This window comes from Taudactylus pleione, unplaced genomic scaffold, assembly GCF_031769625.1.
Source record: "Taudactylus pleione unplaced genomic scaffold, aTauple2 ptg001997l, whole genome shotgun sequence".
Lineage (NCBI taxonomy): Eukaryota > Metazoa > Chordata > Amphibia > Anura > Myobatrachidae > Taudactylus > Taudactylus pleione.
The window spans coordinates 290303-316873 of record NW_028286393.1 but is presented as its reverse complement, the minus strand read 5'-3'; the positions used below and the strand labels follow the sequence as shown (position 1 = coordinate 316873).

At 47.8% G+C, this 26571-nt stretch overlaps 1 protein-coding gene across 1 annotated transcript; it reads left to right on the top strand.

Moving 5' to 3' along the window:
- Positions 1-2033: 2033 nt before the first annotated feature.
- On the top strand, positions 2034-21312 carry ZBTB34 (zinc finger and BTB domain containing 34). The gene is made up of 2 exons (XM_088465571.1): positions 2034-2195; positions 14065-21312. The coding sequence occupies exon 2, from the start codon at positions 14085-14087 to the stop codon at positions 15552-15554; it is 1470 nt and encodes a 489-aa protein (XP_088321697.1). The 5' UTR covers positions 2034-2195; positions 14065-14084; the 3' UTR covers positions 15555-21312.
- The last annotated feature ends 5259 nt before the right edge of the window (positions 21313-26571 follow it).

The following is a 26571-nucleotide window of genomic DNA, read 5'->3' as shown; positions in this document are numbered from 1 at the left end:
CCTCCAGGGGTGCCTAGAACTAACCCTCCCTGTTAGTGCCTAAACCTAACCCTCTACCCTTAGTGTCTAACCCTAACTCCCCCTGCCCGTAGCATAACCCCAACCTCCTGAAAACCTCCCCCCCGGCGCCTAAACCTCCAGTGGTGCCTAGAACTAACCCTCCGCACGGCTAACACCTAACCCAGCCCCGCTATACTTTGTTCAGGATGCTGGCTGTTGGGATTCAGGCGTCTGTGTCTAAACTGGCGTCGGGATTTTGGCGCCTATGTTTAGTCCAGGGTCCGGATTCCGACGCCGGGATTTCAACTGTCGGCATCCCATCCGTCGGCAAGGTAACTACATCCCGGTCACAACAGGCGTTAGCTGCGGGGGGGAGGGGGCAATCTCCGGAATGTTTTGCATTCCGGAAGCTGGTAAATCTGTCACTTCCCCCCCATAGAAACCCACTGTGGCTGCAGCTGCCGGCAGGAACGGAGGGATCGCAGCAGGTTTATCCCAGGTGGGAGCATTACCTGGGCGTGTAGAAGCATAGGCGTAGTATTCTGTTGGGAGGAGGCTATAAATGGCAGCCATCGCTGTCTGGGTTGCTCGGACTGAATGGCGTCCATGACCAAAGCACAGCTGATCATCGGTGCAGAGCTGTGGTAGAATATGTCAGACATATTGTTATCATCCGGGCTAGGCCAGAAATGAGATGGTGGAATTGTAGGCAGCGCATTTCCTTGTGAGGTTGAGATAGGGGGATTGTGTAAGGGGGGGGGTTATAGTTTGTATAATTCTAAAAAGTCTGGTACTATAGAATGTAGAAGAAGGCCGCAATATTCACCGGGAAGCTGGATTTATGGGAAGGACGGTGTTATCTCTTTCTTCGACTGGGCCAGCTTAGGGATCTCTATGCAGCCAGGTTTGGTGTTCCGGATATCCAGTAGATCCCTGGTAGAGATCAGCATGGCTAGGGGTGTAATAATGTCCTGGGTTAGGGTTAGGAGCATGTTTCCTGTTGCTGTGGGGGGTACGTACGTCATACCGGCACCTTTTTGTGGTCTCATCTTTCATTCCCATTTATTTAGTTCTGGAAACGGGAAGAAAAGCGGTGAAGCCATGATTTCCAGAAATGAATATAATTATCTGCGCACTTATACAGAGGGTCATGTTGGGAGGTATGCACTCATACAGAGGGTCATGTTGGGAGGTATGCACTTATACAGAGGGTCATGTTGGGAGGTATGCACTTATACATAGGGTCATGTTGGGAGGTATGCACTTATACATAGGGTCATGTTGGGAGGTATGCACTTATACAGAGGGTCATGTTGGGAGGTATGCACTTATACAGAGGGTCATGTTGGGAGGTATGCACTTATACAGAGGGTCATGTTGGGAGGTATGCACTTATACAGAGGGTCATGTTGGGAGGTATGCACTTATACATGGGGTCATGTTGGGAGGTATGCACTTATACAGAGGGTCATGTTGGGAGGTATGCACTTATACAGAGGGTCATGTTGGGAGGTATGCACTTATACAGAGGGTCATGTTGGGAGGTATGCACTTATACAGAGGGTGGCAGCAGTTGGACTCATAGGAGGCCAAGCACTGGCCCCAGTAAGCCCAGGGTCTACCAGGCTGATTTATTACCTATAAAATGAATAAAACTGGTGACTATAGCACTCACAGTGCAGCCTATGTGATGGAAAGTTGCTGCCATATATAAGAAGATATTCTGCACATTCTCCAAACACATATGCTATAGCAGGCCTGGCCAACCTGTGGCTCTCCAGCTGTTGTGAAACTACAAGTCCCAGTATGCCTTGCAACAGTTTTAGAAATTCCCTAATAGCAAAACTGTAGCAGGGCATGCTGGGACTTGTAGTTTCACAACAGCTGGCGAGCCACAGGTTGGCCAGGCCTGGACTATAGTAATAGGTTTATTCCACCAAGCATGCAGCATCTGCCTGGATTAGGGACAATAAAGTTGTTTGAAAATAGACAAAAAAAAACAAAAAACAGCTTGTCCCTGTGTATCTCGAGGTGACGCGCTGGGCGTGGCCTGCAGGAGACGCCGACCCGGAAGTGTCCGCTGGGCGCGGCCTGAGAGCGTTTCCGGCAGCTGAGGAGAGCGGAGCATCGCGCTAGGCCCCGGCCGGAGCCTCCGGAGCTATGTGAGGAGGAGAGAGGCGGCTCATCCCCGGCAGGTGAGACTCGGATCCCCTCCACATTACCCATCAAGACGCTCGCACAGACGCTCCCTCTCATTCTGGAGACCCCAGCCCGGGGAGCACGGCGCGCTCACCCCGCCTCCACGGCCTGCCCGCCCGACAGCCCTTTTACCGCGTCCTCCCCGTGCTGTTCCCACCCGCTCATCACCCTCCACCACCGAGCTGTCCCTCCCCTTCATCACCCCCCCATGCTGTCCCTCCCCTTCATCACCCCCCCATGCTGTCCCTCCCCTTCATCACCCCCCCATGCTGTCCCTCCCCTTCATCACCCCCCCGTGCTGTCCCTCCCCCCCATCACCCCCCCGTGCTGTCCCTCCCCCCTCATCCCCCCGTGCTGTCCCTACCCCCTCATCACCCTTCCCCCCTACTGCCACTCCCTCTCATCGCCCTCCCCCCATGCTGTCCCTGTCCTCTCATCACCTTACCCCCTCATGACCTATCCCTCCCTGTGCTGTCCCTACCCCCTTGTCACCCTCCCCTCCCCCTATCCCTCCCCCCCCTGTCCCGTCCCTCCCCTCCCCCTCCCCTTTGGTGTCCCCCCTCCCCCCCCTTTGGTGTCCCCCCTCCCCCCCCTTTGGTGTCCCCCTCCCCTCCCCCCCTTTGGTGTCCCCCCTCCCCCCCTTTGCTGTCCCCCTCCCCTCCCCCCCTTTGCTGTCCCCCTCCCCCCCTTTGCTGTCCCCCTCCTTTGCTGTCCCCCTCCCCTCCCCCTCCTTTGCTGTCCCCCTCCCCTCCCCCCCCTTTGCTGTCCCCCTCCCCTCCCCCCCTTTGCTGTCCCCCTCCCCTCCCCCCCCCCCCCCCCTTTGCTGTCCCCCTTCCCCCCTCCCTTTGCTGTCCCCCTTTGCTGACCCCCCCCTGCTGTCCTTCCCCCATGTTGTCCCCCCTCCCTTCCCCCATGCCGTCCCCCCTCCACTCCCCCGTGCTGTCCTTGCCCCCCTCCACTCCCCCGTGCTGTCCTTGCCCCCCTCCCCCAGCTCCTGTTTATACCAGACACCCCCATCCCTTTGCTCTCTCCCTTCCCACGCTTTGCTACACCCCTCCCCCACCCTGCGCTTTGCTACACCCCTCCCCCACCCTGCGCTTTGCTACACCCCTCCCCCACCCTGCGCTTTGCTATTCCCCCACCCTGCACTTTGCTATACCCCTCCCCCGCCTCACCCTTTTCTATACCTTTCCTTCACCCTGGCCTTGCTTTCACCACACCCTTGCCTATACCTCACCCTTGCCATCACCCTTCAACCACTCCGACCTACCTCCTATACCATTTCCTCATTACCTTGTCTCAAACTGTCTTCGCCCCCTCTCATCATCACAAACCACCTTGCCTCGGTTATGGCATTTGCATTACCCCAGTAGTGTTGTAATACCCCTGTCACTTACTAAGTCAATGCACTAAAACTTGGTTGATGTTGCTCAGCTACATCTGAGATGCCAAACTATTCTGGTGTTTTTGGTTCCGATTAGCAAGGTTTTATAGCACCCCCTCCCCCCAGCTACTAGCATTCCCTGAGTTTCCCCAGCAGGCAGAGCTCTCAGGTTACAGTCCCCTGTAATGTAACTGTCTATTGTGTGGACTGAATCCCCATCAGCCCTCCAAGGCTTCTAAACTCATCCCCAACATGCACTTCATGAAAAACAAAGTCCCCATCCTGTCTGTCCCTAAACCCCTTCGCACCTTAGTGTAAATCATTTGGGATTTTATTTATAGTATTGTGTAACATTGGTTTGTTTGCAAACTTTCTAATGCTGCTGTATGGCCCCCGTGTCTGTATGTCTGGTGCCCCCCCGTGTCTGTGTGCCTGGTGCCCCCCCCCCGTGTCTGTGTGCCTGATGCCCCCCCCGTGTCTGTGTGCCTGATGCCCCCCCCCGTGTCTGTGTGCCTGATGCCCCCCCCCGTGTCTGTGTGCCTGATGCCCCCCCCCCGTGTCTGTGTGCCTGGTGCCCCCCCCCCCCGTGTCTGTGTGCCTGGTGCCCCCCCCCCCCGTGTCTGTGTGCCTGGTGCCCCCCCCCGTGTCTGTGTGCCCGGTGCCCCCCCCCCTCCGTGTCTGTATGCCTGGTGCCCCCCCCCCGTGTCTGTATGCCTGGCGCCCCCCCCCCCCCCCCCATGCCCAGGTGTAGCCACATCATAGTTAGTGCTCTCTGGTTCCTCTAGTGGTACACCTCTGCATGTGCATCTGTATACGCTGCCGTGACTGACTCCCCGTCCCTGACATGAATTAGTAATACCTGCCTGTGGCACTTGGCTGTGGTGAATATCACGCTTCTCTCTGTAAACTTGATGACATCCTCTGCCCCCAGGCCCACTGATTGCCACATGCTGGAAGTGGACATGGTGCGGTTTGTGAAATGGTTGTGTGTTAGACTATGGTAATATGGAGGGATGTTAGGAGATGGGGTTTTGTTGTGTTACAAAAGTCCTATATATAAAATGGCGTCTCTTACAGCCCATCACTTTGCACGTGTCAGTAAATGCATGAAAAGCGCTTCGCAATTGAAGTCCGTCAATGGTACCTCTCCAAAATAGTGTACCAGCTTACTGTGTTAGACAATGGCAGTGCCGATGCAACGCTTAGAAAGCGTAACACTAAATGCGCCTTTACCGCGTGCATCAAGTTTAATGCTTTGTTACTGAGAACGTGTTAGTCTGAATCTTTTCCTGAGCCTCCAATATCCTTACACGGCCAAGGAGCTGCCGTTAGATCATTTGCGTTCAGCCGTCACAGCTCCGCGTGATTTCATTATAGGCAGACTATGAAAAGGCCTCTGGTGTCTTTATCCCTTACAATACTTACCTTTACGGGTGTCTCCTTTACATCACATTTCTATTTATTAAGAGTCTTTGTAAACAGTTGGCGGTCATCAAATGTACAATACCCTTTGTGCATCCATAGTGCGATGGAAATAATGTCACTTTCTCCAAACTTTTTTTTTTGATATATATATAAACCTTCCATAATGAATATAATAGGTTATGTATAAAGAGCCGCCGTGTGCTTCATGCGCTGTGGGTGTTGGTCGTGTGATGTAGGTAGAGCAGGTTTGCGCAATCTGCTGGAACAATGGGATGATATAACAGGTGACCATAGAGGCACATTCAGGGTCCTGGGACCGTTCTGTGGTGGAAGGTGGAGAGACATGGCCATCTCACTAGTCATACAGATTCGGGGGTCTCTCTCACTGCCTCATGAGGGGGAGATGCCCAGGAGTGACAATCTCAGCGGTGTGATAATGAAGATATAGGCTACATTACTTTTGGCAGCAGATACAGCCCCTCAGAGCCAATGTATCCTAGGCGGGAGCCTCTTACACGCGAGCCCTAAAAGAGCCTGGAGGCTTCTGGCTTCTTCTCCCCACTTACACAATAATGTATTCAGAAGATCCACAGATACAGACTAAGGTGCTGTATAAACTGGTGCCTGAACTGTGGAACGCCGTGCAGGTATTGGAAATTCACCGGCTCCCAAACATCACATGAACATCACATGAACAACACAGGAACAACATTGAACACAGCGTCAAACTGCTTTCAAGGAATCTAGAGTTGATTTTTGACCTAGTTTGTACGTTCACACAGGTCACTAAGGGTAAAGTCCGACTGCTGCACTTTGGTGATCTATTTGCAGCCTTCAGTCCCCTCACACGTTGTCGCATAGTAATGAGGGGTGATCTGTGCTGCTAATGCATTGCTGTATGGAGACACCACATTATACTCGGCCTGTGGTATATTCCGGCTTCTGTGCTTCAGTCGTGCGCTCTTTTAGCTTTGAGTTAAGGTTATTATGTGAGGAATAATGCAGTTTATATCTAAGTCTAGATGGAATAGAGCAAGTGAGTCAGTCACAAAGCACAGTCAAGAGGGTCCGCTGCAGGAGCGAACCAATCACAGAGGACAGTCAAGAGGGTCCGCTGCAGGAGCAAACCAATCACAGAGGACAGTCAAGAGGGTCCGCTGCAGGAGCGAACCAATCACAAAGCACAGTCAAGAGGGTCCGCTGCAGGAGCGGACCAATCACAAAGTACAGTCAAGAGGGTCCACTGCAGGAGCGCACCAATCACAAGGCACAATGTCATGTAGCTGGTTTTTCCCAAGAAAAAAATAGTTTAATTGAAATTATCACTATGAAAGAGATGTAGTATTATTGCTGTAAATGCACTTGGCGTGGCTATGGCACAGTATGTCTTGCTAAATGAGATTTTGGCATAATAACATATTTTCTGCTCATCAGAATGCATGCAGGTTGTGCCTGGCTCTTATTCCTTATGTCATGAGCAACTGTTCTGTCCACGTGACTCGCAGTGATCGGCATTGCCGTAGGTAGCTGCAGTTAATTCATTACGTAGAGCTGGCAACGCGTTAAACATAAAGTAGCACAGATACGAAGCGCCTATCCCGCGTCCTGCGCAACAATCCTCATCTGTAATGTTGGTAGTCTGGGTGAACACATTTGTACATATGTTGGATTTCTACTAATCATCTGGTTAGGATATATTATATATGTATCTTACGCTGTCTTCTGAGCTGAATCTAAGACCCGGTGTTACACAAGTTATTAGGAGTTTGGCTTTGGTGAGCCCCGTGTCTGAGTTTCAGGCGTATGGCAAGAAGGGCAGGGGTGTCTTCCCACCCAGATGGTCTTACATCTGTTTTGTTGGGAAGGTGAGACGGGTGGGATTGCAGCCCCTTAGCGGGTGATAACTGGTAGTGTCTGAATGCGTCCGCACTACACAATAAATGACATACGCATCAATTTCTGTTCTGCTCATTTTATGCCTGTTTGTTACATATTGGTAGAACTTGGAGAGTTTCCTAAAAACAGGCTGTGCTATTTCCTGTCGCCGGGTCTGTTTTGCACCCTGTCCTGGGATAATTGTGACAAGCAGGGTCTGACCTTCGCTCACTGTGGACTTTACATCGGTTACAGTCCTATAACCACAGTCACTGTGACTTTGCCTGTAGGGCAATGGTGGTTCAGGGAATGTATTGTAGGGACAGCAGAGAAAGCATCAGGTTTCCGTCATTTACGTCGTGTTCATGGTGAATGTGTTACCAGCCTGTTAGAGGGGAGGCGGGAAATATAAACACAGCGTAATATGTATATTTAAATGTCACTTGGGGTCCGTATTCCCTTTCATCAGTGTTCAGGCTAAATGCACTGTTTGCCTATGTTGTAGGTGGTTGTGTATTCTGATTGTAATAGTGGTTTGCATACAGCTACGTCACAGAGCTTGATTAAATTCAGCACGCTGTTAACCCCGACTAAGGATTTCTTCTCGCATCCCTCCTAGCGTGCGAGCAGAAATCCAACAAAACTACAGGTACAATGCTGTTTTTTGCCCATAGCGCTGCGGAAACAGCATTGCGCTGGGCAGTTTAGTCGGAGAATGCTGGTTCACGCAACTAAACACCCATGCTTAGGGCACGAGAACCGTCATTCTCCGACAAAAATACAGCGCTGAATTGAATAACTTCGGGAGCTCCTTCCCTGCGCTATTCAATTTCCGTTGATTGAATCGTGCCCTAATTGTACTAATAGTGATCACAAGATATGAGACCCGTTATCATATCTCAGTGATGCTCCTAGTGAGTGTACAATATGGCTGCTTCCACTGTGACTTGGTGCCTGATTTCCTTATTTTGCACTTTACAGAGATGCTTAAAGTACTTTATAAATCTCCCTTAAGCACGTCAGTGCGCGTCCCGATTCACAGCGCCCGTTACCCCAGCATGTGTGCCCCATTCTTCCGTGTGCAGAAATCCTCCGTTCCTCCCCTAGCCCTGAACATAATATGCAGCAGATGAAAACGACACTTCAGATCTATGCAAATGAATGAATGCAGCGAGAATGTCTGAATGTAAATGTGGCCGGCGTGAATCTCAATATGTCTTCACAGCACAAAACACCCGCGCGTCCTCCCTCCCCGCTAACCTACTTCGCTGCGGCTCCCGAAGATTCCTGCACACGTCTTGTTAGTGGATGAGGAAGCCATCGTCTCGGTTACAGATTCCCTGGGGCAATTAGTTTTCATTGTTTCGTACGGAAGAAGTGCTGAAGCGAATGCGCTTATTTAAATGTCTCACTGCCCTTCCGAGCCTCATTGTTCCCAGCACATGGCAGATTATTGGCACCCAGTCTGATATTTATTTAAGGATTAGTGTCTCGATGCAATAACCATTTCCTACACTGCAGAATATTACTCATTACAGGATTCCTCTGTCGTGCTCTTGTCAGCTATAATCTAATAATGGTGGGAGGGGGCCGGCAGGGCTATCGTGTGATTCTGCTCCCTTTAATCTACCTGATCATTTCCTGGACGATAAGTGGTGCGATTGCCGTCTGTCTCCACTTCATATATCGCAGGCGCACTAATGCGTTATCTGGGTAAAGAAATTCCATAGGTCAGCGCAAGCCTGCACAACACACTATGCGGTTGTCTGCTTTGATTGCACGCCTCTTAGGGGCTTATTCACACCAGTGCTGGAGGAGGTTTTGTTGTTGGGTGAACGTTTTTTTAGCTATGCCTCCAGTCACTATGTAGACCTTTGGTACTCCGTTATGTTTGTTGAATGGGGTTTTCACCAAATTGGGATATGCCAGGTCACCCGTGAGCCATTATTTCTGCTCGCACCTCCTTAGGGGCGAGAAGTCGTCAGGCTCTAAAACACACCACTCCCAGTACTCTCTGATGGGTTTACCTGCTTTACGGGTAAATTTGGCGCGACATGTGCGATAAGTAATAGGCGCCCATTACCTTGTGGCCACCGGTACAAGCCATTCAATATCGCCACGTCACTTCAAGTGCGAGAAAACAATTGAATTCCCACCATTGTATTTAAATTGGAAATGTACAGAAAGCTCAATATATTTATAGTATGGTTTCTGCTGAAATACAGATATACTCTTGCCTGTGCCGTGTCCGGATCTAAGCACCGAGCATCAGGGAGGATGCCGACTAGCTCACCGTAAATATAAATCACAGGCATCAGTCCCTGCCCCAGGGGAGCTTACACTCTATATTCCCTGTCACATGGACACACACACTAGGGTACGTTTTTGGCAGAAGCCAATAAACCTGCCAGTATGTTTCTGGGGCTGTGGGAGGAAACACTGGGAGAATGTACAAACTCTACACAGATCTGCCATGACTGGGAATTGAGCCCATGACCTCAGTAATGCTAACTACACCAACCGTGCTTCAGGGTGACAAGTTATAGGTGAAAATTAAGTTAATAATATGTCCCCTCAATGTTGGAGCAGAATATACCTATGGATGTCGTGTGGGCTATAGATTGGATCCAGTACGGCCTGTCCAGCAACACTGATCCATCTGTCTGATTCTGTATAGTGACCATCGCTAGATGCTAAATGATTGATATCATCTGAGAACATCTAGGGAGACCTATACCCCAGGGACATGAAGTCATTGAATGATGGTTTGTATGTTTAGGAAAAACCCCCGCCACACTCTAGGTTGTCTGTTATTTGGGGTCTGTGACCACACAACCTATGTAACGCTGGGTATAGAAATGAGGACTCTAGACGGGCAGGTATACGGTAAAACAGTCTTTTAATGGCGGCAGACACTGCACCTTAGCATACGTGAGCATAGGCCTGGACACATACAGGCACATAGCGGAAAATAACACTGTACAACAAGTTAATACTTTTAATTTGTTTCCTTTCTAAAAACAGTCACGCATCACTAACAGTCACGCATCACTAACAGTCACGCAGCACTAACAGTCACGCAGCACTAACAGTCACGCAGCACTAATTTGAGGTCAAGAAAAACAAATGATTTCAGAATGTTTTTACTAGCTCTATTTTTTGAGGTACACTACTTGCACTATACTGTATGTACATTAGTAATGTAGTCATAGTGAAAAGCTATTGTACAATAATCTGATATTTTCTTGATAGCAAATAAATAAGTTGTTTTAATTCAATTAATCGTAAATAAGACCACAAAACGAAACAAACACACAGCGTAGGAAACGTACACACAGCGTAGGAAACGTACACACAGCGTAGGAAACGTACACACAGCGTAGGAAACGTACACACAGCGTAGGAAACGTACACACAGCGTAGGAAACGTACACACAGCGTAGGAAACGTACACACAGCGTAGGAAACGTACACACAGCGTAGGAAACGAACACACAGCGTAGGAAACGAACACACAGCGTAGGAAACACACATACAGCGTAGGAAACGTACACACAGCGTAGGAAACGTACACACAGCGTAGGAAACGTACACACAGCGTAGGAAACGAACACACAGCGTAGGAAACGAACACACAGCGTAGGAAACGTACACACAGCGTAGGAAACGTACACACAGCGTAGGAAACGTACACACAGCGTAGGAAACGTACACACAGCGTAGGAAACGTACACACAGCGTAGGAAACGAACACACAGCGTAGGAAACGAACACACAGCGTAGGAAACGAACACACAGCGTAGGAAACGAACACATAGCGCAGGAAAGTACTATGTAATATAGTAGCCTATACATGGGGGGGGGCTTTTTCTTTGCTTGGCGCTTGTACTCCTCCTCTGGGCCATCTCTTGTCACTGTCACCTCCCCTGATATCTTTGTTCCATTGCTGAGATGTCTTGGTGGAATCGCTCCCTATGCTGTCACTCAGTGCACCACAGTTATCTTGTGGGGGTAATATCGTGAAGCGCATATATTTGAATAGGGGAGGGGACAAATAACTGATTCATTTAATTGGGTCATTAGGCCCCGCCCCCTCTGCGCAGAACGCAGATTGCTGGTAAGATTCTCTCCATTCTGCCCACGTCACTAGGAATACCCCTACAGCATCATACATGGGCTATATCTCGGAACTCAGAGCTAACTGAGAGTTTTACATGTCATATTCATTCTTTTCATGCTGACTTCAATTAGAAGTAACTATTGTCACATCGGAAACATTTTCATTGTTGTGCAGTGTAATCAAACAAACATAAAAGTCAATGACCCAGCACTCCTTGTGCTTTACAGTCAGCAGTTACAATATCTTTAGAACTTCCAAGTCCTGGCTCCCTAATGCTAACCACCATCCCTGGCCTATCGCCTGACCAGCTTATCCGGCATCAGGAGCAAGGAGCATCAGGTGTGAGAGTTTTAAACCCTTCCTGTGCTCCAGTGATTATTCCAGCTGGGTCTGTGTAAATGTGAAAACCTGGGATTCCACACCTCCACGGATAATGCAGAACGCACAGGTGTCACTCCAGCCTCCCTTGGAGGGAGCTGATCCCAGGAATGTGCCCATATAACATGTTACTTACATTTGCCAGCAATAGGACAACCTACAGTATACAGGTATATCACACACCTGTTATTGGGGAACCAATGCTCCCCCTCCGCCTGGCATGTGCCTTGGGCATTATTACTCTGGCTCTCTGTGTGGGCAGGCTGCTCTGGGAAACTCATCACGTGATCATTCAGAGCAAATATGGCAGAAGACTGATGATGTCACAGCGGCACTGAGTACGCACCTGCCAGTACTCGGGCTGTTCCCACTCATGACTTACACCGGTAACACAGCAGACAGGTCACGGAGGATTACTGGTGTTTCGTTGATATCATTGTGTCGTGTAGGTGATGAATACTCTCCCCTGCCCCACTTACAGTAGTAGAAGTATTGGGGTCTTGTTCATGCTGTATGGGGGCTGTTGTACCTCCATGGATAAGGACCCTGTGCATCAAAGGAACAGATATTACTGGTTGGAGGGAAAGGACTTTGCTGAGAAACAATTTGCAAAACATGAGATATTGTCCGACGTTCCCTAACTCTCCCACTCAGCGACATCACAGCCCCTGGGGTGTCCGAGCTGCACATGTTACGTCTCATGGCTGCTGCATGCACATGTTACTGGTTATCTCCATGTAAGATCTACAGCGTGGAATGGGAGATGTCTGCTGAAGCTGGTTTATATTTGTGAAGCGGAATCTGCGACGTGTTTAAGGTGTGTGGGGGGAGGGGACACGATGAAGGACAGGGGTGTCCTGGGGTGCACAGTATTAGGCTGGAGAGCAGTGTTGCGATCACACCAGTCAGAGCTGCCAGACCAGTTTGTCATCTGCAGACTGTACCGGCTGGGTGAGGGGACCTCCTGCGACAAGCACCAGACTAATCGCTTACGCCATCCCTGTATAAACCAGTAAGCAGTGACTCGCTAGAGTAGGGCTTTCGGGCTGTACCTGCAGAGTATAACGAGTGATTGGAGGGTGTAATATCATTAGAAATGACCATTTATACCAAAGGTCACTGAGCAACACTCATTACTCATCACGGTCTTCAGACTTTACCGCTATATAAACCCCAATATGTTCGTGGAGGAATAACTTGTGTGAATACGCTCTGTTTTCACCTGGTTGTACATATGGTCACAATTGTGACATTATCTGGAATAGGTGATATAGCAGCTGAATGAGACCATTGCTAATTGTATTTTATTACTGTCTTTAATAAAATGAATTTGTTTATATGTACTAAAATTGTACTGTGACGCTATCGTACAAGATTTACAGAAGTATATCCAGCTTCAGGCTATGTCTGGCTATAATACCAAGATGTGATGAGCCAATTACCAGAAATGTAAGGAACAGAGAAGTATGTACTAAGGTTAAATGACCTTTTTAATGTATACATCCTAATCATATGATTTAGTGCTACGGGACTATAATGATAAGGTTGGATTTCTAGCTATAGGGGAGTAAAATAATTATTTGATTGGTGATATTGCCTTTAGGGGAGTATAATTATAACCATTGTTTGATTGGTTTAGGTGTAAAATCATATTTGGTATATAATTCTTGTACAATCAATGTATGGCCAGCTTACAATGATTCATCTGCCAGCTCTGTACAGACGTACATATATATATATCATCTTCAAGGAGACTTCATCGTTTTTCTGATCATTTCAGTATCATAGAATAATCAAATGATGTGTTAGTGAGGACAGGACTGAGAGTTATATAGTGGGAGGAGCAGGGTCCCCAGCAGCACAGAGTATATCAGGAGATGAGTGATGTATTAGTGAGGACAGGGCTGCATGTGACAGGGGCAGTGACATGATGTGAGTAGGGAATGGAGGCAGCAGGAATTCACAGACTGAGAGTTATATAGTGGGAGGAGCAGTGACTCAGCAGCACAGAGTAAATCAGGAGATGAGTGATGTGAAAGTGAAGACAGGGCTGCATGTGACAGGGGCAGTGACATGATGTGAGGAGGGGAATGGAGGCAGCAGGAAGTCACAGACTGAGAGTTATATAGTGGGAGGAGCAGGGTCCCTAGCAGCACAGAGTATATCAGGAGATGAGGGATGTGTTAGTGAGGACAGGGCTGCATGGGACAGGGGCAGTGACATGATGTGAGGAGGGGAATGGAGGCAGCAGGAAGTAAAAGACTGATAGTTATATAGTGGGAGGAGCAGGGTCCCCAGCAGCACAGAGTATATCAGGAGATGACCGATGTGTTAGTGAGGTCAGGGCTGCATGTGACAGGGGCAGTGACATGATGTGAGGAGGGGAATGGAGGCAGCAGAAAGCCACAGACTGAGTGTTATATAGTGGGAGGAGCAGGGTCCCCAGCAGCACAGAGTATATCAGGAGATGAGTGATGTGTTAGTGAGGACAGGGCTGCATGTGACATGATGTGAGGAGGGGGATGGGCAGGAAGCCTGAGCGTTATATAGTGGAAGCAGCAGGGTCCTTTCAAACTGATGTCTGATAAATGGAGTATATCAGCAGTAATTCTAGCTTGTTTAGCTGTAGGATAAAGATGTAATTAATCATGGACCAATACTGACACATGTGCTTCTCTTGCAGAATCCTGTTCAGCAGACAAGATGGACAGCAACAGCTTCATCCAGTTCGATGTGCCGGAGTACAGCAACACAGTCCTGAGTCAGCTAAATGAGCTGCGTCTGCAGGGGAAGCTGTGTGACATAATCGTCCACATTCAGGGCCAGCCGTTCCGCGCACACAAGGCCGTCCTCGCCGCCAGTTCCCCTTATTTCCGCGACCATTCAGCACTAAGCACCATGAGTGGCTTATCAATATCGGTCATCAAAAACCCCAACGTCTTTGAACAATTGCTGTCGTTTTGCTACACTGGAAGAATGTCCGTACAGCTAAAGGATGTTGTCAGCTACCTAACCGCAGCCAGCTTTCTGCAGATGCAGTGCGTCATCGACAAGTGCACTCACATTCTGGAGAGCATTCACTCGAAAATCAGCGTGGTAGGAGTCGGTGGAGAAGAGAGCCAAATCAACCACAACGGCGTCAAAGACGACAGTTACTTTGCCAACCCGGTGGACATTTCTCCACCGTATAGCGGGCAGGTGAGACAGTCGATCATAGGCAATGACCTGAAGTTAGATGGTATCGCTAACAAAGGCGCAAGGAGCCGTCCTCAGGAAGAGGGTCAGTCGGACAGAGGCAGCAGTGGTAGCATTTCAGAACATGAAATTCAGATAGAAGGCGATCCGGAACACGGTGACGCGGTGCGCGAGAGCCAATCTGCTGAAGTTAAAGTGAAAGCCGAAAAATCGGATCGGCCAAGCTGCTCCGATAGCTCCTCGTTGGGCGACGATGGCTACCACACTGAATTGGTCGACGGCGAACAAGTTGTGACGGTGAATGTAGGCACGTACGGGTCTGTATTGCAACATGCGTATTCATATTCTCAAGCTGCTTCCCAAACTACCAACATATCCGAGCCGTACGGTGGCATGAGCAACTCCAGCCCTTCCAGGTCCATGCTTAGCTGTTACCGCGGTGGCCGGGCGCGCCTAAAGAGGGCATCGGTGCTAACCGGCGAAGTTCACAATGTCATTCAGAGTCCTGAAAGTGAAACGGTGGTAAGCACGCCAAATTACGAGGGCAGCCCCCGTGAGAGGAACGCACGGGGTTACTGGCACCCCTACAGCGAGAGACTCATCTGCATCTACTGTGGTAAGACCTTCAACCAAAAAGGGAGTCTCGACCGCCACATGCGACTACACATGGGGATCACGCCATTCGTGTGCAAGTTCTGCGGTAAGAAATACACGCGGAAAGACCAGCTGGAATACCACATACGGGGGCATACGGATGACAAGCCTTTCCGGTGCGAAGTGTGCGGCAAGTGCTTTCCTTTCCAAGGCACCCTGAATCAGCATTTACGGAAAAACCACCCCGGTGTAGCGGAGGTGAGGAGCCGGATAGAATCGCCAGAGAGAACAGACGGCTACGTAGACCAAAACGACGCTTCGGGTTCAGAAGTGAACATGGACTCGAACATTGAGATTCACACAGTCACGACCACGCCCGAGTAACGGCGAGGTGCCGCGGCACACTGTACAAAGCACACGTAATATTAATGCCTATTTTTACTACTTATTGCTTATTTGGTAATCTCTTTAGTACAGCGAAAGCGACTCCCTAATGCTTTGTTTTTTTGGGAATGCTTCTTGGTAATACAAAGACTTTATAAAGTTTCTGGATGATACACTAAATGTACTTGTTTTACATTGGGGTTTTTTTTTTTTAATATATATCATTTTGTCCTGTTTTTGTTGCTTTTTGTAAGGAGACAGGGTACAATTGCACTCCTGAAGAAGCATATATATCTAGAGGCGAAAAGTGAGGGTTTCCTGGGATTTTTGGGGTGTTTTTTTTGTTTTGTCATTTGGTGAATGATTTTGTTTTATCGTAATGAAAGTGTTTATTAAACGAGAAATTCTATATATCTCTATGGTTTATGAATAGCTGCGCTGGAAGGTTAGGAATAGAGCCGTGCCCTTGACTGATCGGAACAAAACAATGTATCGCAATCTACTGTCATTTGTTTTATTACAACGTGATTATACACTTCCCAATATACAGGTTATTTGTGGTTTGTCTAGACACAAATTGCAGTTTTTTTGTTGGCCTTGTAGGTGTATACGGATGCTGTGCATTAGTTTATAAGGCCGCGCTACATGAAGTACCGCTAGACCGTATCGCAGTCATTGCTGGAGTCCTTGGTGGTCTCATCGATCCGCCTGGCTGCACCCATATTCTATAGGTCGTGCTTAAATGTGTGATATCGCCATTGGAGACCTATATCCAGCCATCAGATCAAATGGGTCCTTTTGGTTAGTGAATTCGGAGCCTTAAGTTATCTGTAAGGATGTTGGTATGTGACCCGTCTGTGTACACCGATCGCTAAATCCGGAATTGCGATCACATTGGTAGAAAAATCAATATTCCCCACCAAACCGCCTTGTATAGAGGCTGAAATGATGCAGGCGCGCTGTTGTCGCAGCTGTTCATAATCCTATAATGTTATATTGTGTAAAGAAGCGAATGTACGATTGAAGTCTGAACTTCAAACACTTTGCAGTAAATGGGCCCTATATAAGGGATCGTCTTTATTTCCTGTGAAGCTCTCCGCACGCCTGCCTCTCGTCGCACAACACGGATCAGATGCCAAGCGTCTAATTGGATGTTGCTGACAACGTGTTGCGTTCTGTCGCAGGCAGTCCAGGCTGCGGTTTGTGGTGCTGAATTTTTATTTTATATATACATAGTTCTACTTTTTATTTTTTATTTTTTTGCTTTTCCCCTGAGACTATATTAATCTGTATTGTACAGATACCGACTTTTTGCCAAGCTGCCGTAATATCACACTGCAGGCTGGGATAGGTTATATTAGGGGCAACGAGTAATTCTCCTGGGCTCCGTCTGTCCATCCGTCCGTTATATACTACGTAGACTCCACCCACTCGTGGGGCAAAAATTTGTTTTGTGCAGTGACGCGCAATGGTTACCGAAGGCAGAGCGCGCTGGGAGAGGGGGGTTTATAATCATGTAAACCTTTTCTCTGATTGTCGTCTTAGTATATTTGGCCCTCAGTCCTCGTGTCGTGTATTTTGTGGCCAGAAGTTGCTGCTACTGGGGGAAATATTTGTGGATTCCGATTATGGGGATAAAACTGTAGCCGTTTGGAATTGTCCCGTAACTTGCCCCATAATAGGTTCGGTAGTCGTGTATTAAACACTATCAAGAAGGAATCAGCTTCCTGTAATCCATCACAGCTTTGATCTTTATCATCACGCAGGGTCTTCTCACACTACATTGTGGCGCACCCCCACGCCTACACCCAAAGCAAATGGCCGCTGGACTAAATATTTGTGCATTGACACAGCACCCCCCAAACCACCTAGGATCCAACGAATGCTCGCCAGATTGGCTGTAACTGTTCAAGACTGCAGTAAACGGCAATATTTCCGTATACTGTAAGTTGTTTTATAGGGGTAGCCAATAAAGTTTACTTTCTTTTGTTTAAAAAATAAAGGGGGGGGGGGGGGTAGTGTGACAATAGCCTTGTAGCTCACAGCGCCAAAGCAACAATTACTTTTTACAACTTATTGTAAAGCTGTGTGAAAAATGAAACGTCATAGCGGTGATGTTCCTCTTCCCGCGCAGTGTTTATCCATGTGACGGGCCACTGTGCGGGTAGCATCCGGCCTCATTTATCATCCGCTCACTTCCTTGGGTTGCGCAGAACTAGCCCTCACACGCACGGTCATGATTGCTGGTCTGTCCTGCGCTGTGGATACTCCTCTGCTAATGCGCTCAATACTTTCCGAGAGAGAACGCGCCTGTAAGTCCATCGGTACTCTGCTAATGTCTGTCCTTGGGGGCTGGTGACTGATCTTTTTACAAATGTGAAAACTGCTGGAATCGGCGTTTTTCTTTGACTCCAGATAAACCTCATACCTCTTACTGTAGAACCCTGTATTTATTTAGCAGAGCCTCTTTGTGCGGGGGGTGTTTTATACTGGCCATACTGTAATAGAGGGAGGTCCGTTGTCAGATGTACGCAACTGCGTAGCGACACACAGAACCTCTAGACCCAAAGGCAGCTTTTAGCCTTCCCCCATTCCTTGAGCCGGTTGTGGTAAGAGAGGTATTTAAGCCATAATGCAGAACTGTATGTTAGGTTATTTTCTCCTTACTCTACTCTACGCACAAGGTTTTAGATTGGTCCTTCCCCTTGCGTTGCTATAATCCCGCTGCCTTGCTGGGCTCCAGCGATTGGCCACTGTGCTGATCAGGGCTATTCCTTTGTGGGGACGCAGCGTAATCTGACCACCTCCATAATATAGTAACAGAATCGCTTTCCCTTCAGTAACCGGTTTCCCCAGCGTATACGTGTAACATGCACGCAGCGGCCGATACTCACAGATACATCGTAGTGTGCCTTGTCACGTTGAAACGCCTCGGCAGGATTTTGAAAGTGTCGCCTACATGCATAATAAGCGCAGCGGATTCATTATTTAGCCTATTCATTCTCTGGACACTAGTGATTTATTTCTACCTTGCAAATGAATAGGATTTATTAATGCGGAACGGCTGCCGTCTCTGTAAGCGCGAGGCTATGCCTGTTATCTGCTAAATATCTACAGTACGTAACAGACCTCTCGCCACATGAATCTTCCTATCCAGTATTACGTTAGTACATCACTGTTACACCTTCCACACAATAAGCGGGCAGCCAGCTCCAATGCCCAGCGCCCAGACCCACTGCTGGCCTCAAGTCAAAAGCTACTTTACATTTAAAGAAATGTGAATTTTTATTTTTCTTCTTGTCTCTCTCAACAAAAAAAACAAAACCGAAATATTTAACCTGTAATGACTGTGAAATCGGACATTTTCTGCTCTTCTCATTATATAGTTTGTGGTTTAAAAATGAGTTATAATAATGTTCCTAAACTCTTTGATATTCTGCATCATGCAGCGTCTTTGTGTATCGGTATACTGACTGTTTTGTAAATACACTATCCATGTTATTCCAGTCTCCAACGCGCTCCCAGGCTGCGTAGAGTCGCTGGGTGACGCCATCCGTTCCCGTGCGGTTTACACGGAACACGTCACCTCCACAACAAAACGGTGTTAGTCCCAAATCTGCCGCTCAGTACGCGCCAAACTCCAGATTACATTTACGATTTTTTTTTTTTTTTAGGTGCGGCCGATTTGTGATGCAGGCGAGAATAAACACCCAATCTAAGGGCTGGGGATAGTGCTATGTCACACAAGCTTTACTTAAATAAAGTATTTAATTCCTTTTTTGTTTTCATTTTTATAAATATATATATATATAGACTGTGATATAGTTAGTGTCATTATTTTAAGGGTTTTCTCAAAGCAGAACCCACCGAAAGGGACTAAAATATGCAACCCCCTACTCTATTTTCTAAGGGATTCTCGCCCTTTTAATGGTGCTCTTTTGACTGGTCAGGATTATTTATTAAATTTTATATATAAGAAAAGAAAAAAGTATTTGGAGATTTACTTGTGTGTAAATTCTTTATATAATGTCAGTTGATGAAAACCATATATTTCATATTACCAGGATATTGAGATTTTCAGTATCAAGTCATTCAGAATGTTGGATATTTAATGTTCATGACCAAATGGGGCGCAGACGTTGATATGGGGCGAGGTAAAGCCAGGATTGGCCCCATTTCTGGAGGCGCGTACGTGTTATTTATGCCGGTTTTGGTTCTGTCCAAACCCCATTTTTCTGCATTTTATTTGGAGATATTTTTTAGCATTGCGTATATATAGATCCTGTCCTGTTTTATGTCTCATATGGGCAGGGACAGGTTTCTAAAATGAACATAAAATGTCATCTGTTTAGGATTTTAAGCAATGGGAACAGTTATAATAAGGGATCACGTACCACCTTCTGCACATGAAAAGGATATATATATATGTATGTGTGTATATATATGTATGTATGTATATATAATATATATATATATATATATATGTATGTGTGTATGTATGTATGTGTGTGTATATATATATATATATATATATATATATATATTATACACACATGCATACATACAGACCGGCGGCACTCGTCCAAAAAAACCACACAGACGGCAGGTCAAATGCGTACATACATATACATGCAAAAACAGCGGCACTCGCAGGACTTGTAAAGAAGACTCCAGACTCCCAAGGTTCTTGATAAAAGTCGTTTGACTGAAACGTTGAACTTGACCTTTGGGAGTCTGGAGTCGTCTTTACAAGTCCTGTGAGTGCCGCTGTTTTTTGCATGTGTACATTTTCGCCTGTTTGGACCATCAGAGGGCACCCAGGCATTTGTATGTTATTTAACCTGTGCAGTGCCGGCTTTATTTCGAATATATATATATTTTGTAATGCTAATGTACTGTGACTATATAAAGGCAAATGCTTCTATACAAGTCCCAATCCTGGGTGGTGTCTGACAGTCTATACCTTGCAGGAGGTGGTGCAGATTTTTTTTTTATAATGTTTCCTAAAGTGATTACATCCAAATTTTGCGTTTTTATCCCAACATAATGATTTGCGCCTAGTAGGAGGGGCTCATATTAATATGAGGGGCTCTGGTTGGCTGCGGCTACCCAACCTATCATAAATGAGTTTTACACGATACCTAAGTGATACAGTAAGTGACATATTTGTATGTAAGGGGGGATGCGCCTGGGTTGCATATAGGTCTGTCCGGTTACCCAGATATTTGTTGGTGAGCAATCCACAAATGGTCATAATATTAAAGCCCCCTATAATGAGGTGATGATATCGCACCATTAAAAGGGTCTCACCCCGGGTCACTAAATATACAAATCTTCTGAATGACTTCCGTGTTATTAGCCCCTCCGGGTCCAGCTTGCAGGCTGGAACCGCGAGGGGTTAACTTGCAATATAAACCAGTAACCTCACAACTCCGCACTTCTGTATGAAGTATCTCAAGCTCGCTACGAACATATGCTGTAACAACTAATAACTTGCCATTAAGGATTATTTTATAGCATGATTTTAAAATATTTATTCAAATGATATTTTACTCTTGTATTTTTTTTTTTTTTTAAAGATTTGTGATATAACTTCAGCGCTGCTTCCTTTTGTCACATGACTTCAGTGCTGCTTCCTTTTGTCACATGACTTTGGCTTGTAAAACGGCTTTTTTTTGTTTTGTTTTTTATTTTATGGTATAAACTAAAGTCAATGGGGATTGCTGTTTGTTTGTAAATAAAATGCTGCTACAGCCAATTGCGTGTGGAGTGCTTTGTCCTGCAGGTTTATCGCAAGTCTGCCTTCATCCCGCATAACGGCGCATTTCTCACGCGGCGGAGGCAGCCGTGCTATGGGGGCTGTTCAGCTCACCAGGAATCCGTGACAATGTACTTACATATACACAGTGCTACGTTATTCTCAGGAATATTGGTTCTGTTCCCAACCTCAACCCCCAACAGGTCATGTTTTCAGGATTTCTGTCTGGAAGCAGATGGTATAATTACTGAGCCAGCAACATAGATTAATCATGCACAAGCGAGTTAAAGACATCCAGAAAACATGACCTGTTGGTGGTACTTGAGGCCTGGAGTTGTGAATCCCTGCTGTATAAATAACCTTTGATGTTTTCCCACCTTCTAGGAAGCAATATACAAAGGAAAGAGATGTGCAAAATGGTCATTAACATTCATATAGCGCCAGTATGCAGTACGGCTCCTTTCAGGTAGGTGCGTGCAGTAAAATAACAGTCTCGCCCCCCCAAAAAAAAAAAACTGCTGTAAAACCGTACATAACACAGCCAGGGTGTGCGGTTTGGCCTCCCTGTGTACATGCACACCGTGCACCCATTATAGATACGCCAATGATGTGTGTGTATGTGTATATATACACACACACGCACACAGGTGCATAAATATTGGGACATTGACTGAATTTTCATATTTTGGCCTCTATTCACCACCACAATGGCTTTGAAATGAAACAAACAAGATGTGATTTACCTGCAGACTTTCAGATTTAATTTGAGGGTAATTACATCCAAATCCGGTGAACGGTGTAGGAATTACAGCGGTTTCTATATGTGCCTCCCACTTTTTAAGGGACCAAAAGTAATGGGACAAACTAAACAATCCTAAATCTAACTTTCACTTTTTAATACTTTGTTGCAAATCCTTTGCAGGCAATTACAGCCTGAAGTCTGGAACACATAGACATCACCAGACGCTGGGTTTCATCCCTGGTGATGCTCTGCCAGGCCTCTACTGCAAATGTCTTCAGTTCCTGCTTGTTCTTGGGGCATTTTCCCTTCAGTTTTGTCTTCATCAAGTGAAATGCATGCTCAATAGGATTCAGGTCAGGGGATTGACTTGGCCATTGCATAACATTCCACTTTTTAGCCTTAAAAAACTCTTTGGTTGCTTTTGCAGGATGCTTCGGGTCATTGTCCATCTGCACTGTGAAGCACCGTCCAATGAGTTCTGAAGCATTTGGCTGAATATGAGCATATAATATTGCCCAAAACACTTCAGAATTAATTCTGCTGCTTTTGTCAGCAGTCACATCATCAATAAATAAAAGGGAACCAGTTCCATTGGCAGCCATACATGCCCACGCCATGACACTACCACCACCATGCTTCACTGATGAGGTGGTATGTTTTGGATCTTGAGCAGTTCCTTTCCTTCTCCATACTCTTCTCTTCCCATCACTCTGGTACAAGTTGATCTTTGTCTCATCTGTCCATAGGATGTTGTTCCAGAACTGTAATGGCTTTTTTAGATGTTTGGCAAACTGTAATCTGGTCTTCCTGTTTTTGAGGCTCACCAATGGTTTACATCTTGTGGTGAACCCTCTATATTCACTCTTGTGAAGTCTTCTCTTGATTGTTGACTTTGACACATATACACCTACCTCCTGGAGCGTGTTCTTGATTTGGCCAACTGTTGAGAAGTGGTATTTCTTCACCAGGTAAATAATTCTTCTGTCATCCACCACAGTTGTTTTCCGTGGTCTTCCGGGTCTTTTGGTGTTGCTGAGCTCTCCGGTGCGTTCTTTCTTTTTAAGAATCTTCCAAACAGTTGATTTGGCCACACCTAATGTTGTTGTTATCTCTCTGATGGGTTTGTTTTGATTTTTCAGCCTAATGATGGCTTCACTGATAGTGATAGCTCTTTGGATCTCATATTGAGAGTTGACAGCAACTGATTCCAAATGCAAATGTCACACCTAGAATCAACTCCAGACCTTTTACCTGCTTAATTGATAATGAAATAACGAGGGAATAGCCCACACCTGTCCATGAAATAGCTCAATGTGTCGGGACAGACATCACGATTGGGCCTGTCTGGTTGTGATGTCACTGTGTGTCAATGGGTCGCCCCTAACACAGCCAGACAAACTGATGTGAACTACGTCGTTGACAGACAATTGGGTGTACACACCCGCCTATCTGATACATTGTCCCATCAATGTAGCTCGTAGTGTGTACTAAGCATAACATGGGCAAGACTTTAGGTCGCTAGATGCAACCACACACATACGTATATAGAAATTGGCACAAACCTGCATATAGACAGATACACACTAATATATATATATATATATATATATATATATATATATACACACACACGCAGCCCCTGTGCTAAGCAGCCTTCTATAGGGGAGGCGGGAGCTCCCAGAGTCACATGGGTGTGACAGCTACCAATCAGATGAGAGTGGGTGTGGTAATCAATATTGTGTGCTCTGATAGATATCTATGTCAGGGGTTCCCAACCACGCCCCTCAGGACACACGAACAGTCCAGGTTTTATAGGACAGACATACTTGATCACAGGTGTCTTAATGAGTACTGCACTTTTTTTTATTTAACCATCTGTGCTCAAGCATGGATATCATTAAACCAGGACTGCTAGTGTCCCGTCCTCGAGGCAAACGCTGACAGGTGTGTGTGTATATATATATATATATATATATCCTCTCTCTCAACCCCCTCCCTCAGACCAGTGATAATCAGTAATGGTAACTGGTAGAGGTTACAAAAAGTTTGTTGGCAAAGACTGAACAATAGTCACATTGAGCATTATGAGAAAAGGCCTTTGTCAGGGAACAAGTGGTGGGCTAAGAGCTTTCGGCTGTCCTGGGCCATGATGCACCTCCAGTGGGCTACTGAGAGCTGGTAGAAGGTCTTATGGACCAAACATGGACTCTGGCTCATCACGCGGAGCTTTTGTACACCGTCCTGTAGGTGAAAGGACGGTTCCTCAGTGTGTGATGCCACAATGGTCCTTGGGGTCCTCTGCTAGATCCCGAGCCGACGACAACCTGGACCAAAAGGGCTACCCCAGTATACTGCAGCGTCACGCAATACCCTCTGGTCAGGGGTGTTCTAATAAGTAGTGGGCACACGTTCAATGCCCATTAGAGGGTCCCCTTTTGTTATCTGCCCCCAACTCTCCGCCCTATCCCTCCTCCAATCAGGCTGTCAGTGATGGTCAATCACTCCCCCGGGAGGCAGAGGTGCAAGTAGAAACTGGGGGCGATGTAAGAAGAGGCGGTAAGTGCCAAATGCGCTATAACCAGCGCTGTGCGACACATCGAACATCGTCCTGTATGACAGCAGGTAATGTAGAGAAATCGCTTTTCTCTACGGTTTGCAGCTGCTACACTTTATCGCGACTGAAAATCATTCAGATGTTTTTATTACAAAAAGATAAGCGCACTTTTGTGGCTTTTTTTTTATTTTTACATACCAGCAGGATTGCCTGGTAAATGCCCCGGGGGTCCAGCTGCGCATGAGGTCTGCGAGATCCCGTGCATGCGCAATGGGCGCTGCCAGGAGCTGGGACACCGCGCATCAGCACTAGGCTGCGCTGCGAGTCTGGCACCAATCGCCAAAGGGGGGAGGAGTTGTCCCTACCCTCACTCCGGCAACTAAGATGTTACTACAAATCGGTGTTGCCGGTGTTCATGCTTCCTGCGTCCCCTCCACAAGAGGCGAGGCAGGAAGAACTACAGCAATATGATGGGTACCGCTATCGTACATCTCCCCCTGCCGCCATACCTACACTGTGAGCTGCCAATCACTGACCGCTCAGGATCAGCACATGAATATAGTTCCCTCTCGCTGCGGTCACACTCCGTTAGAGCGGTTAGTGAGTGAGCGTCTCAACACAATGACTCCAATCATTCAGATGTTCACATGATTCGAGCCACCCAGTGATTGGTGTGTTTAGACACCCACCTCCCCTAGCCTGTCAGTGGCAGCTCCGCCCCCTACGCTGCTGATCCCACCTGATCATACATGTATGATCAGGTCGGATCAGCAGTGTAGGGGGCGGAGCTGCAAAGCCGTGGTGATGCTGTGTGAGGGGGCGGAGCTGCAAAGCCATGGTGATGCTTTGTGAGGGGCGGAGCTGCAAAGCCGCGGTGATGCTGTGTGAGGGGCGGAGCTGCAAAGCCGTGGTGATGCTTTGTGAGGGGCGGAGCTGCAAAGCCGCGGTGATGCTGTGTGAGGGGGTGGAGCTGCAAAGCCGTGGTGATGCTGTGTGAGGGGGGTGGAGCTGCAAAGCCGCGGTGATGCTTTGTGAGGGGGCGGAGCTGCAAAGCCGCGGTGATGCTGTGTGAGGGGCGGAGCTGCAAAGCCACGGTGCTGCTGTGTGAGGGGCGGAGCTTCAAAGCCGCGGTGATGCTGTGTGAGGGGGCGGAGCTGCAAAGCCGCGGTGATGCTGTGTGAGGGGGCGGAGCTGCAAAGCCGCGGTGATGCTGTGTGAGGGGGTGGAGCTGCAAATCATGGTGATACTGAATGAGGGGGGGTGGAGCTGCAAAGCCGTGGTGATGCTTTGTGAGGGGCGGAGCTGCAAAGCCGCGGTGATGCTGTGAGGGGCGGAGCTGCAAAGCCGCGGTGATGCTGTGTGAGGGGCGGAGCTGCAAAGCCGCGGTGATGCTTTGTGAGGGGCGGAGCTGCAAAGCCGCGGTGATGCTGTGTGAGGGGCGGAGCTGCAAAGCCGCGGTGATGCTGTGTGAGGGGCGGAGCTGCAAAGCCGTGGTGATGCTTTGTGAGGGGCGGAGCTGCAAAGCCGCGGTGATGCTGTGTGAGGGGGGTGGAGCTGCAAAGCCGTGGTGATGCTGTGTGAGGGGGGTGGAGCTGCAAAGCCGCAGTGATGCTTTGTGAGGGGCGGAGCTGCAAAGCCACGGTGCTGCTGTGTGAGGGGCGGAGCTTCAAAGCCGCGGTGATGCTGTGTGAGGGGGCGGAGCTGCAAAGCCGCGGTGATGCTGTGTGAGGGTGGAGCTGCAAATCATGGTGATACTGAATGAGGGGGGGTGGAGCTTCAAAGCCGCGGTGATGCTGTGTGAGGGGCGGAACTGCAAAGCCGCGGTGATGCTGTGTGAGGGGCGGAACTGCAAAGCCGCGGTGATGCTGTGAGGGGGCGGAGCTGCAAAGCCGCGGTGATGCTGTGTGAGGGGGCGGAGCTGCAAAGCCGCGGTGATGCTGTGTGAGGGGCGGAGCTGCAAAGC

Excerpts from the sequence above, each read along its gene's own strand:
- ZBTB34 (XM_088465571.1), top strand. The coding sequence starts at position 14,085 with ATGGACAGCAACAGCTTCATCCAGTTCGATGTGCCGGAGTACAGCAAC.